This window comes from Manihot esculenta, chromosome 12 (assembly GCF_001659605.2).
Source record: "Manihot esculenta cultivar AM560-2 chromosome 12, M.esculenta_v8, whole genome shotgun sequence".
NCBI classification, from domain to species: domain Eukaryota; kingdom Viridiplantae; phylum Streptophyta; class Magnoliopsida; order Malpighiales; family Euphorbiaceae; genus Manihot; species Manihot esculenta.
Window position 1 is genome coordinate 20,752,902 of NC_035172.2, and position 15,150 is coordinate 20,768,051.

Below are 15,150 nucleotides of genomic sequence, written 5' to 3' on the forward strand. Positions count from 1 at the left end.
TTTTGTTAAACTTCAAAATTATCCATAATTATTTAGTTTTTGAATGGGAATGGTTTTATTGATTCTCATTCTAAATTTAACCTTGTTTAAAATCGGACCGCGGCTAGATTTAGTGTTACAACTCTTAATAATTAATTAAATAATAAAGATTTAATATATGATAAGTGAAAGGGAGGAAAAGAATAATAATAAATAACAGCAATCACATTTGTTTTGTGAAAGTCAATGTCCTTTCTCACTGTTCGCCAACTAGGTTATCGTGGAAGATTGTGGAAAGCAGAGAGAGAGAGAGAGAGAGAGAGAGAGAGAGAGAGAGAGAGAGTCAATTCAGAGAGAGAGAGAAAGAGAGAGAAAGAGAGAGAATGGTGGGTTATCAATATTTGTATGTCTTGATTTTGGATTTAGCAGTCGCAGTAAATGAGCATTTAATGGGGAGAGGGGTTTTGGTTTGCCTGCTTTTATTTGTGTTGCTGTAAAGAGAGAGAAGCTCATTAAAGAGAGGTTCTGTTTGAGCTCTCTCAGCTGTGTTAATGGAGTCTTGGCATCTCTTTACCCACAGATTTTAAGGGTTAAGTGCTTCTTTATGTGAAACCCGTATTTCTCTCTTTCTTTCTTTCTGATTTTCTTGTTGGATTCAATTTCCTTTGCGAAATATGGGGATCTGGTTTTGGGTTCCAGGGTTTGACTCTCTCTCTTTATTGGGTTTCTTCCAAATTTGTTTTCCTTGTTTAACTTTTCACTGTAATGGAGCTTTGACTTGATTGAATTGGGTCATTTCAATTTTGGGATTTATTTTTCTGTGGGTTTTCACCTGATTTTTTTTTTTTTTTTGGAGCTGAGCTGACATCTTTGTTAGTTTCTGTTAAGTTCTCTTCTCATTTTTAGGTTCTTCATTTATAGTTACTCTTGGAAGAAATCTAAATTCACAGCTTCTTTGATCTAGTTCTATATTAGAAACCTTTTCTTTCTCGTTGCAGCACCTGGGGTTTGAAACTGGCCCTCCTTTGTTTATCGTACATGGGCTAAACTGAACAGAACCCAACTGTTTCCTTGAGTCTTGAGCTAGGTTTGCTTTCTTCGTTCCGTCTCAGACTGGTTGTAAAGTCAAAAGCTTTGATGCATCTTTCACTGTGGAAGCCCATATCTCATTGTGCTGCTCTAATCTTGGACAAGAAGAGCAGGAAAAAGGATGGGTCTGAATCCAATTTTGAACTCAAGAAAAACTCATCAGTTCTTCGGAAACTGCAAGAACATAAGCTGAGGGAGGCTCTTGAAGAAGCATCTGAAGATGGTTCTCTCTTCAAATCCCAAGGCATGGAGTCTGAGTCACTTGAAAACCAGGACGAGAGCCTTGGGCGATCAAGATCCTTAGCAAGACTCCATGCCCAGCGTGAATTCTTGCGAGCCACTGCCCTGGCTGCAGAACGCATATTTGAGTCTGAAGATTCCATTCCTGACCTCCATCAGGCTTTCTCCAAGTTCCTTACAATGTACCCAAAGTACCAGTCTTCAGAGAGGATTGATCAGCTAAGATCAGATGAGTATGCACATTTGACTCCAAAGGTATGTCTTGATTACTGTGGATTTGGGCTTTTTTCATATCTTCAGACTTTGCATTATTGGGAGTCTTCTACATTTAGCTTATCCGAGATAACTGCAAATTTAAGTAATCATGCTCTTTATGGTGGTGCTGAGAAAGGCACTGTGGAACATGATATAAAGGCCAGAATTATGGATCATCTGAACATCCCTGAGGATGAATATGGCCTTGTTTTTACTGTGAGTAGAGGGTCTGCATTTAAATTGCTTGCAGAATCGTACCCCTTTCATACCAACAAGAAGTTGTTGACCATGTTTGATTATGAGAGCCAGTCTGTGAGTTGGATGGCTCAAAGTGCCAAAGAAAAAGGTGCAAAAGTTAATAGCGCATGGTTCAAATGGCCAACTCTTAAACTCTGTTCCACTGATTTGAGAAAACAGATTTCAAGTAAGAAGAGGAGGAAGAAGGACTCTGCAGTTGGTTTATTTGTGTTCCCAGTGCAGTCAAGAGTTACTGGGGCCAAATATTCGTACCAATGGATGGCGCTGGCCCAGCAGAACAATTGGCATGTCTTGCTTGATGCTGGTTCTTTGGGTCCCAAAGATATGGATTCTCTTGGGTTGTCCTTGTTTCGGCCTGATTTCATCATTACTTCATTTTACAGAGTATTTGGGCATGATCCAACTGGCTTTGGATGTCTTCTTATCAAGAAATCTGTGATGGGAAGCCTTCAGAATCAGTGTGGAAGTACAGGGTCTGGAATGGTAAAAATCACACCTGAATATCCTGTGTATTTGAGTGATTCTGTTGATGGTCTGGACAGATTGGTGGGCATTGAAGATGATGAAGTTGCTGGGAATGCTGAAACTACCACAGAAGCTCGTCCAGGCTCACAGTTGCCTGCTTTTTCTGGTGCATTTACATCTGCACAGGTGAGGGATGTATTTGAGGCAGAGATGGAACAGGATAACAGTTCTGATAGAGATGGCACAAGCACCATATTTGAAGAAACTGAAAGTGTTTCAGTTGGTGAAGTAATGAAAAGCCCAATCTTTAGTGAAGATGAATCATCAGATAACTCATTCTGGATTGATTTGGGTCAGAGTCCGTTGGGATCAGACGCAGCAGTTCAGTTGAACAAACAGAAAGTGTCCTCTCCCCTACCACCTTTCTGGTTTTCTGGCAAGAATAGCAACAAGCGGCCCTCTCCAAAACGAACATCAAAGATATATGGCAGCCCCTTATATGATGACAAGGGGGTAAACATGGGGCCACATGATGACCATCATATGCTGTCATTTGATGCTGCGGTGATGTGTGTTTCACAAGAATTGGACCGAGTTAAGGAGGTTCCTGAAGAAGAACAGTTTGCAGAAACAAACTGCACTCTGCAAAATGGTAAAAAGGGTTCTGATCATCCACATGTTCATGAGATTGAAGAAGAACCTGCAAACAACAACCTACATTCAGATGGTTCTTTGTTAAGTACCGCTATAAATAGATCTCAACTTAATAGTTCAACGTCTGCTGCTATGAATCATAGCCTAGCAAATGGCTCAACCTCAGCTATTTGTTCAGAGATGAAAGAGAGTGCTATAAGAAGAGAAACGGAAGGTGAATTCAGGTTGTTAGGAAGAAGGGAAGGGAACAGATATGCTGGTGGTAGATTTTTTGGGTTGGAAGAGAAGGAACATCCAAGCAGGGGAAGAAGGGTGTCATTTAGCATGGAGGACAGCAATAGAGAGTGTCTAAGCCGAACTCTAGAGCCAGGAGAAGTATCTGTTACTAGCCTGGATGATGAAGAGTACACCAGCGATGGGGAATATGGGGATGGCCAAGAGTGGGATAGGAGGGAACCTGAGGTTATTTGTCGACATTTAGATCATGTGAATATGCTGGGTCTCAATAAAACCACACTTAGGCTGAGATTTTTGGTCAATTGGCTTGTGACCTCATTGCTTCAACTGAGGTTTCCCTGTCCAGATGGGGAAGGAAGAGTGCATCTTGTTCACATCTATGGCCCAAAAATAAAATATGAAAGGGGTGCAGCTGTTGCTTTCAACATAAGAGATAGAAACCGGGGTCTGCTAAATCCCGAAGTTGTTCAAAAGCTTGCTGAAAGAGAAGGTATCTCTCTTGGCATTGGTTTTCTTAGTCACATACGGATATTAGAGAGCCCAAAACAGCAGCGTGGTAATTTGAAGCTTGAAGATACCACTCTATGTAGGCCAATGGAAAATGAGCAACATAATGGAAAAAGTGGGTTCATAAGGATTGAGGTGGTCACTGCATCCCTAGGATTTCTTTCAAACTTTGAAGACGTTTACAAATTATGGGGTTTTGTTTCCAAGTTTCTTAATCCAGCCTTTATCAAAGAGGGTGGTAATCTTCCAAGAGTCGAAGAGAGAACAGAGACGTGACTGTTGTAAACTTGCAGGACGAAGCAAATGGATGCTTTTGAGCATGGAAAATCAATTGGGGCGTAAATTTAAGAGTCAGAGCTGAAGATGAAAAGCTATAGAGAAGCTGGGGAAGTGTTTGTCGCCATGTTCATTTGCTCTTCCTCTGGGCTCTTGGATTCAACGGGTGAAACTTATTAGTTCTTGTTTGTTTGATCTCCCCCAACAACAAACCCTTCGTTTTGGATTTCTTGTGGAGGGTGGCATTACAATTTGTATCAAACTTGGGAAGTTATGTTGATCTCGAAGCAGATTTATACGAGTGGTAATTTCTCCACTCAACATTCTGCTTTTGGCCTATACAAAAATCAAAATTTCTTTCTTCTGTAAAGAGCTTGGACCTTATTTTGCCTGTTGTAGTTTATCATACGATTCAGAGGCAGGAAATCAATGTTTTGCTTTTCTGATTGGAAATTGCAAGGTTGAGAGTATGTACACTCCTAACAGAAGCCTTGTTCTCCGAAGTTGCTGTTGTTTCTTTCTCTCTCTCGGAGAGCTCTTGTGGGAGCTTTCTTCAAAATGGAAATTTCAAATGGTGGTTGATGATAGTGAACCGTTGACAAACTTCAGCCCATTGAAGTCGTAGTAGCCTAGTTTGCTCTCAACTAATAAATATCCACAACTTTGTACAGGAGCGTTCAAAAAGTTTTTTTTTTTTTTAAATAAAGAGTATCATTTACATTTAAAATTTTTGGTGTTTTTATAATTAAATTATGTAAAAATAATTTTAATTATTTTTTAATTTGTTTTTAAATAGTGTTTTCGATAAAGTGTTTTTCTTAATAATAGCTTTAACATTAATACCAAATAAAGGAAATCACCAATCATTAAGAATTCTCTCAATGTCAGAAGATAATGTAAGGGTAGCTTCTTCTTCCATATCAAAATTAAAATATTAATTTGTTAAAGTTTTATAATCGTGAGAGTTTAGATTAATATATACAAATACCAAACTTAACATGGGAAAGCAACGCATCACCAGCAAATTTGAGATCTGAAGTTTTTTCTGGCCTGATCTCATTGGCCATGTTAGCAAGTTAAACCAGCAAAATGGCTACATCACCCATAGTCTCTGTAAGAAAGTCGACTCCAACTCTATCAAACACCACAACCACCAGCTTTTATATATATAAATGGGGTGAGAAAAAGACAATGGGATTATGGTCAGTGATTAAATGTTGATTAAGATCTTAAAGATTGCTCTTTGACGAAGATGAATCTCCAACTTCGCTACCTGTCCTAAAAGTCATAAAGATTATGAGTAATGGGCATGCCTCCTAAAGATCTAAATCTCTTCCGCCCCCTAGCTCCATCAACAAGAGGTGGATAATGGGTATGATTATCGAACACCCGATTACTATTTTCTTCCATACACAATGTGTCAACAAATTACACAAATTATAAGTATCACCAAATTTTGAATATATGCCAATATTTTAAAATATACGTAGGATATAAAATTTTTTCCCAATAAAAATCTTTTCATCCAAAATATAAGTGTAGATTAAGTATATAAATGTAAAAAATTTTATAATATAAATATAAGTATAAAAAAATTTTAATTATATATTCACACTTAAAAACTTATGTCTCTATATTTTAAATAAATAAATCTAATTTGATTTTTTTTATTTTTTATTAATCGGTTCAATTTTTGCTAATAGATTCAATCTTTTGTTAATCCCTTAAATTTTGATTTTTTTTATTTAAAAGAAATTAATTTTTTAATCTAATTCAATATTTTGATTCGATTCGATTCATATATAATTTTAATTTACTTCATAAAAAATTATTGTTTAATTTTCAGTTACTGTAGTTCAGTTTGGTGTGAAATTGAAATAATCAATTTCATACCTTTATTAATATTTTCAAATGTGATCTGATTGTTGAATTAGTGAAATCAGAGGGTTAAGAGTTTAAAGTTCTATCATTCAGAATTTAATTAGTATATTTATATTTTTTATTAAAAAAATATAATAATTTAATTTAATTAAAAAATAAATTATATCTACCTATTTAAATTATATATATATTTTACTTTTATAATGACCTATTATAATTATTAACATAAATTAAATATATAAATAATTTATTGTAATAAAATAATAAATATGAGGCCCACATCTTATTAGCTAGTTGATAAGACAATAGCTTGGTAGGCGACTAGAATGATCAGCCTAGGGACTGAGAACGCCCAGAAAGCAGTGATGGAAAATTTTGAGTGAAAGCCTGACTGAGTAACGCTGTGCGGAGGTAGAAGGCCTATAGATTGTGAACTTCCTTTTCTGGACAAAAAGCAACGACGGTATTTGAGAATAAATATCGGTCAACTCTGTGCCAACAGCCATGGATTGGGCGTAAAGGTCTATAAGTGGCTTTTTAAGTAAATCGTCAAATCCCACAACTCAACCTAGATAGGCCATAAAGGAAAAATTATTCTAATTGATCTTAGAATCAAGACTCAATATCAATATAATTTTTTGGCCTATTCAATAAAAAAATTTAAATATTTATAATTTTTTATATTTATATCCTAATTTTAAAATTTCAGACAATAAAGTTAATCATTTTATATTTATCTCAATTTGATCTAAAAATTTGTAATTCACGTGCACGTCCCGTAAAATTATTCCTTAAAAGTCTTATTGGATAAAAAAAATTAAAATATTTATGTTAATTCATATTTATATTCAAAACATTAAATTTTGAATAATACAATTAAATTTTTTTCATTTTATCAGAAATAAATTGAATATGAAAAGTTACTAAAAATTATAATATAGTCTCTAAAATTTTATTTGACTAATAAAACAGTCCTTAAAATACATATTTTTATTTCAACAATATTTTTTTTCTAATCCCATTATTTACTTCTCATTCTTATTTTTATATACATATTGTAGTTTAATAAAAATTAAAAATATAAAAAAATTATAGTATAAATATATAATATTATTGATATAAAATACAGTTTTTTATCGAATTAACTAATAAATTAATATATATCACAAATATGTTATAAGTGATCAAAATAAAAATATCAAATATCTCAAATACTTCATAAGAGACGTAATTAACATATATAAATTTTTATAAAAATTATAAAAGAGATTACTTTACCTCATAAAACATATATATTTAATATTATTAATGTAAAATACAATTTTCATATACTAAAAATAGGTACATGATTTATAATAGTAAATATAAATCTTTAATGAAATACTTTAATATATAATATTTATATATGATATTTTATATAGTAAAAAATTATTTGTAATAAATGTTTATTTAATATTATATATGATAAATATAAAATAAATTTACTTTTAATATAAAATTTAAATTAAAAGATTAAATATTTATTAATATAAAACTTTAGGCACTATATTATAATTTATCATTAACTTTGATAAATCTGATTTTCTTCTTGCTCCATCATTTGGGTCTCTCAATGTTTAATTTGATGAAAGGACCTGCAAAATAAGGAAAGATGGTCAGGGGTCTATCGGGGATGCCCCCGGTGAAGACCCTCCGATGTTCAAGTCAGGTTCATGAACTGGTGTAGTATGGATAAGCAAGAGTTGCAGAGAAGAATAATGTAAAAAAAAAAATGGAGTCGAGGAAGAAGCAGGAAGAAGAATAAAGAAAGATCTCCTTTTTTCCTGCCCCTCCTGTTCCTGCTCTGGTGCTACCTGTCTATGTCACTCAAGTCCGTACGTACGGGCGTGTCAGACCCCCTCTCCATGCCAAGTAGCCATTTAATTCCCTCGGCGCACGTGCGGGCAGGGCTGCGAATTGATTGGACCAGCTCCTCTCCCTCACATCACATCACCGGGCTGGACTTCTTCCTGCTGGGTATGGGATCGTGGATAACCCATCCGGCCCGGCGAGTCTGGGTCGAGACCTGAGATGCTGAGTTGGTCAGTCTAAGGAGGGCTTGATGGGCTTTGGGCCATTGTTCTCTTCTTGGGCCCGGCCTCGCCCAGGGTAGAGAAAGCCCGGCGATCATCAATTGCTCCTTTACCTCCTCAGCAGTTATTACATGAGTGACGAGGGGTAAATTCTTAAACACTATTTATGACCGCGTGGCCCGAGAACTGCTCCTGTTAAAAGCGTCCTTTCCTTGCCTTTTTATTTCTTTGTCTCTTTACTTTGATGTTTGAATGTATGGCGATCTGGAGATGTGTATTTGATGATGAATGATATTTCACCTCGGCCTGTACCTCATTATTATTTTTTTACTCAGACTGTCTTCTGCTTTGTCAATTTTACTTAATTGATAGACCAGGCTATCTCTACTGGGACTTTGCTAGTCGAACTGACCTGGGCTAAGAGCTCGGTGTCTGGCAAAGCTTTTGACTTGCGAGTTTTTCTTATTCTTATGAGGGCATTTATGTTTCTGGCTCATGACCTCGTCAGTGCTGCGAGTTTGGATATATAATACATAGAGGAATGTCTTATTTGCATGAGTGACCCACATTTGACGATTTTAAATCTTGTTCTTGTTACGAGCTCGGACATCTTGTCCCTCTGGATGTAACCTTCTGGTGGTCAGTGCGGTCTGAGCTGTGTGCTCCACTGGGATAGGGAGCTTGGCCTTTTATCGTCTTCCTCTTCCTGGGTCATCTTTGCTAAGTGTTTGTTTACTGTGGGTTAATCCGAGCTGTGAGCACGACCCTTCTCTTTCGTTTATCCTTTTGTGCATTTCGCATTGGCAGGCCTTTTCATATAGGGAGCTCGGCTCTCTGTTGTTTCTTCTACACTTAGCTTTATTCAGCTTGATTGTTTATTTGTTGTGAGTTCGTCTGTACTGCGAGTTCGGGAGCTCGGATTTTTGTTCTTTGCTTAGGCTTTAATACCTATAGCCTGTGATGCTGCTTGTGCTATGAGCTCGAGAGTTTGGGATTTCATTTTCTTTACTTTGGTGCCCCAAGCCCTTTTGTGAAGTCGGACTTAATTTCTTACTTTCTTGTTTAGCCTTACACAGGCTATGTTTCAGCTTGACTGCTTGTTTGTTCAGCTTTTAACCTTTCTTTTATAGGTTTATAGCCTCGCCAGCACAGACATAAGGCTCAACAGGGAGGTATGTCTGGCCCCTCTGGGCTTTTGGGAAGATCGACCCAGGGTCGAAGAGGTTGGACTATCTGTTTTGGGTTTGACCATACTGGGGTTTAATTCTTTTGTATCCAATGAGTCAAGACTTTCCACTGCCCCGTCCAATCATTCAGAATGGTTCATTTGGCCTTTTACATTGCTCCTGTCCCTTTGATTCTTTATCTGAGCATTTGGTCCTTGAGTATGTCTTAGTTGTTTGGGTTTTTTGCCCCCGAGTGCTTTTCGAGCTGTCTTTCCTCAAGCGTTTTGTGAGCTCTTTGCTGCTTAGACCTTTCTCTAGGCTAGCCGAGCTGGTTTAGTGCTAGCGGTCAATTCTCAAGGTCAGTGCCTCCTATGATTGCCCCTAGTCTTTTGTTTGATTCTCTATCTTGGTATGCATTTTGCTTAGGATTCGCCTCGCCTTAATTTGGTCTGCCTATTGGATTTACCAGTACCGAGCTTATTTTCTTGAGATCGGCATGGTGCTTTGGCGCTTTAGCGCCGTGAGCCTTGCATTGGCCTTTAGTAGGTCGTATTGTTACATGATACAGGCGTTGGGGCGCCTTAGTTTAATTTCGTTATATGCTGGCTATTTTGCAAGATCGAGGTCTTATTAGCCTGTAATCCGAGCTCTTTCAAGAGGTTGGATTCATATTTTTTGTTTCTGTTCCAACACCCTCTTGAGGTCAGCATAGCGCTTTGGCGCTTTTGGCTGTTGTGTGAGATCAAAGTCTCTTTACCTTTTGACCCGAGCTCCTTTGGGAGGTCGGAGTTTAACTTTTCATTTATGGTCTAATGCCCCAATCTTTTTTGTGAGGTTGGAGCTATGTTCTTATGAGTTATTTTTGCGTGTTGTCATCGTATGCCGCTGTTTGCTGTGAGCATATAATGTTTTATTTATTTATTTTCTTTTAATAAAAGGCGAAAGAATAGTTTTCTTCATCCTCTCAGCTCGGTTTTGTGGTGCTGGCAGTCATTTTCCGAGACCAGTCGCCTACCTCACTGAGGGCTTGCTCAAGATTCAGGCTCTTAGGTCTTACTGTCGCTTCCAGGCTCTTTAGCCTTGCATGGAATTCAGGCTCATTGGCCTTACTGTCACTTCGTCATCTCAGCCAGTTTTTTGGTGCCGGGGTCATTTTTCCAGGCCGGTCACCTACCTCACTGAGGTCTTGCGTAAGATTCAGGCTTTTAGACCTTACTGTCGCTTTTAGACCTTACTGTCGCTTCCAGACTCTCTAGCCTTGCATGGGATTCAGGCTCATTGGCCTTACTATCGCTTCGTCATCTTAGCCGGTTTTGTGGTGCCGGAGGTCATTTTTCGAGACCGATCACCTACCTCACTGAGGTCTTGCATAAGATTCAGGCTCTTAGGCCTTACTATCGCTTCCAGGCTCTCTAGCTTTGCATGGGATTCAGGCTCAATGGCCTTACTGTCGCTTTGTCATCTTAGCTAGTTTTGTGGTGCCGAGTCATTTTCTAAGCTCGGTCACCTATCTCACTGAGGTCTTGTGCAAGATTCAGGCTCTTAGGCCTTACTGTCACTTCCATGCTCTCTAGCCTTGCATGGGATTCAGGCTCAATGGCCTTACTGTCGCTTCGTCATCTCAGCCAGTTTTGTGGTGCCGAGTCATTTTCTATGCTCGGTCACCTATCTCACTGAGGTCTTGCGCAAGATTCAGGCTCTTTGGCCTTACTGTCGCTTCCAGGATCTCTAGCCTTGCATGGGATTCAGGCTCATTGGCCTTACTGTCGCTCCGTCATCTCAGCCGATTTTGTGGTGCCGAGTCATTTTCTGAGCTCGATCACCTACCTCACTGAGGTCTTGCGTAAGATTCAGGCTCTTTGGCCTTACTGTCGCTTCATCATCCCAGCCGGTTATGTGGTGTCGGGGTCACTTTGGGAGCCCGGTCACCTACCTCATTGAGGTCTTGAACAAGATTCAGGCTCTTTGACCTTACTGTCGCTTCATCATCCCAGCCGATTTTGTGGTGCCGAGATCACTTTAGGAGCCCGGTCACCTACCTCACTGAGGTCTTGAACAAGATTCAGAATTTTTTCTGCAAAATAAGAGCTTACACAGAGCGTATATAATGAGGATGCTCATTGTTAATTCAATAATATTCATCAATAAATAATATGTCGCACATGTCACTTAGTTTCATATTTCAGATGAATGTAAATATTAGCTCTAACTAACAATATTAACTCATACAATATAGAGATTCAATAAATAATATTTTGTATGTGTAAATTTCTCCAAGATTTTTCAATCTATAAAATACATGATCTTTTTCTTAGAAATATTTGTGCTAACATTAATGATAAATCTGTCATGACAATACTTGAATTTTAATGTTATGTAAGCAATTATCAAGATATCTAAACTCAGAGAAGTATACTTTAATTAAATTTAGCATTATTATTTACATGCAAAGCATATCTTTTAATAATCTATGAAATCTTTTGTATTCAATAATAATTGATAAAAAACAATTGTTAGTAACTAAAGGCAGTATTGAAATTCTAAAGCAAAATAATAAGCATACACAACAAGAGGCAATTTTGAACAGTTGGAGTCTTTTCACCTGAGCTCTTCCGCCGATCTATTTTTCATCATTTGTTGTGCAGTCCGACCTCGCCTATTTGTTGTCCAGTCAGAGAGCTGTCCAATCTACCCAACATGCTTCATTTTTTCTCGCAAATCCTTCTTTTTTATTTTATTTTATTTTTTATTTATTAATTTTCTCTCTAATTTACTAACTTAGGACTCTATAGCCGACCTGTCCATCTAACCTTTACAACATATATACGGCCGACCTCACAATTTCAATAAATATATACATTACTTATTTTATTTTTTATTTTTTATTTTTTTTAGAAAATATTAAAATTTTATACTCATAGATAAGTATTTCGATCTAAAATTTCACTTTACCAGATTTCAAAAAAAAAGTTAGTAGTAATAAAATTCAATAAATATTAAAATAAACTATCTGAAAGACTATCAAAATATTCATGAACATAATGAATCTTTCTTTTCAGCTAAGTTATTGTAAACCTTTCGTTTCCTTTTTGTATAAACTTTCATACCTTCATGTGGATCTCAATGAGTGAATTTAGGAACTTTAGAGATAGTAAAAATCTCTTTTGTTCCCACAGACGGCGCCATTTGATAAATCTGGTTTTCTTCTTGCTCCATCATATGGGTCTCTCAATGTTTGATTTGATGAAAGGACCTGCAAAATAAGGAAAGATGGTCAGGGGTCTACCGGGGATGCCTCTGGTGGAGACCCTCCAACGTTCAAGTCAGGTTCATGAACTGGTGTAGTATGGATAAGCAAGAGTTGCAGAGAAGAATAATGTAAAAAAAAAAAAATGGAGTCGAGGAAGAAGCAGGAAGAAGAAGAAAGAAAGATCCCCTTTTTTCCTGCCCCTCCTATTGCTGCTATGGTGCTACCTGTCTATGTCACTCAGGCCCGTACGTACGGGCGTGTCAGACCCCCTCTCCACGCCAGACAACCATTTAATTCCTTCGGCGCGCGTGCGGGCAGGGCTGTGAATTGATTGGACCAGCTCCTCTCCCTCACATCACTGAGCTGGGCTTATTCCTGCTGGGTATGGGCTCGTGGGAAACCCATCCGGCCCGGCGCGTCTGGGTTGAGACCTGAGATGCTTAGTTGGTCAGCCTAAGGAGGGCTTGATGAGCTTTGGGCCATTGTTCTCTTCTTGGATCTGACCTCGCCCAGGGTAGAGAAAGCCCGGCGGTCATCAAACTTTTTTATATTCATTTTAGTCCTTTTAATTATAATCATGATAAATTGAGAAGAATTATTTTATTATACAAAATTTAAAGTTTTGGATATAATATGAATTAACGTAAACGTTTGGATTTTTTTATCCAATAGGCCTTTTAAGAAATAATCTTATATGGCATGACACGTGAATTAAAAGTTTTTTGGCTAAAATTGATTAAGGCAGATGGCTAAAATTAAAGCAAATGTGAAAAGATTAATTTTATTGTTCAAGATTTTAAGGTTAAGATATAAGTTTGAAAAGCGGTAAACATTTGAAACTTTTTTGTCTAATAAGTTAATTTTTTTAGTGTTATTGACGCTAAAAATTATGACTTTTGTATAATTTTGCGGTTTAATTCCCATCTTTTAATTTTTAAATAATAAATTAATTTTTAAAAATTAGTTAAAATCTTATCATAATTTCAAATTGAGAATTGGGGGAGATTGCAATTAGATATTATTATTCATATATTTTAAATATTTAAATACAGTTTTATAAAGACAGTTATTTATCTTTAGTATTAATTAATTGAATTTCGAGTAAAGATAAAGTTCATGAGACTATATTACTGTGTAAAAAAATGAGACTATATTACTGTGCAAAGAAAATCATACTGTGATTATAATTTTGAGATTCCTATTTGTATTTAAGTAATGTGTCCAAATGTTTCTAATCAATGTTTTTATTATGATTGGACAATGATTAAAACTGTTGAGAATAGTACATATTATGTTGCTTATTATAAAGGAAGCAACTGAATTTATAGATTAAGATATGTGAGATATCTAGAACTAATATATAGTTGCTTATTTTATAAATAAGTGTACTGAACTGAAATTCATATAAAAAATAACTTGTGTCTATAAATTACTAAGTGATGGTTGTGTAAGTGATCATTTGACTTGAAATCAATAAATAATCTTATATAAGAACTTTTATGTTTTGATTTATCTTACACGTTACTTTGATCATGAATAACAAATGAATATGAATTGGATATATTAGGAACTGTATGAGTATTTATGTGATAAAAATATGATTCATCACTATAGGTTAAATTAGGAAATGTTGATTTATTCTTTACTAGTATTGATCATGAAATCTTTGCGTAAAGTGTAATGAAATTAACAAATGAGGTTTAGAATTTCATTCATTCGGTGAATGACTAATAAAAGAGAACTAATATGATTTAATATTATAAATACATTCTATATATCAAATGTTAAATGTGGATATTTGTGATGAAAAAATATTAATTACACCAATAAATTATCATGCACCGAAAAATTAAGTCAAACTACTTTTGACTTCCTTAATATTTTGGTAATTTTAACATAGTCCAAGATAATATTCTTGACCTTTAAATTAATTATATTTATTGCCAAACTTGATGTGAGGACGGGTTGAAATTCTTTTGAGAGTCTCTAGAATTTGTAGAAAAGGTAGAGAGTTAGTTCTTAAAATCTCTCCCCTTTTGAATCCTTTAGAATGGTCTTAAAAGTGTTCAATTGCCGTTCTGTATAGATATCGTTAAAAATTAAACATATGAACGGTTTATAATTTGTTATAATCCAATATTAAAGATGAACAATCTCATATTTTATTGTAAAAAAATAAAATATATTATTTTCTCTGTAAATATTATTGTTTTCTTCATTTAAACGTGATTTATGTTGATCAAAAAATTTATTTATTTTTATTCTAGTGTATTCAATCCGATTGAAATTCAATACGAGAACCGTTCATATAATTTATTATAATCCAATCAAAACGAATAATATCATATTTTATTGTAAAAAAATAAAATATATTTATTTTTTTAAATATTATTGTTTCATATTGATGAAAAAATTTATTTTTTTTATTTTACTGCATTTAATCCAATTAAAATTCAAGGGTGATATTAGAATTTCGTTTATTTAAAGTGTAATATTTGATTATATTTATTATTGAGTTAATTGGATTAAATTCTGTGTGTTATAATTTCAGGTGTTCTTCAAAAGTATTTTTCTAAACATATTGCCTCAAAAATTACTTGATTTGAAATCAAAAATTGTTTTGGGTTCTTTAACCAAGGGTAATTTATGTTAGAAATTAAAATAGTTTTAATTTTTGATTAAAAAATAAAAAATAAAAATCATCGATTTCTGGAAATCTTGGAACATGATCTGCAGCTGCTAGAACGCCCGGTGACAGCTCGACGGTCCGACGACGGGCATCATAGCGATGCACATGTGCCGTGCGAAGCTGCAGTATCTG

General features: G+C 35.6%; 1 protein-coding gene across 1 annotated transcript; it reads left to right on the top strand.

The window, feature by feature from the left end:
- The first annotated feature begins 233 nt into the window (after positions 1-233).
- On the top strand, positions 234-4,406 carry LOC110628164. The gene has a single exon (XM_021774685.2). The coding sequence runs from the start codon at positions 1,117-1,119 to the stop codon at positions 3,958-3,960; it is 2,844 nt and encodes a 947-aa protein (XP_021630377.1). The 5' UTR covers positions 234-1,116; the 3' UTR covers positions 3,961-4,406.
- Positions 4,407-15,150: the final 10,744 nt, after the last annotated feature.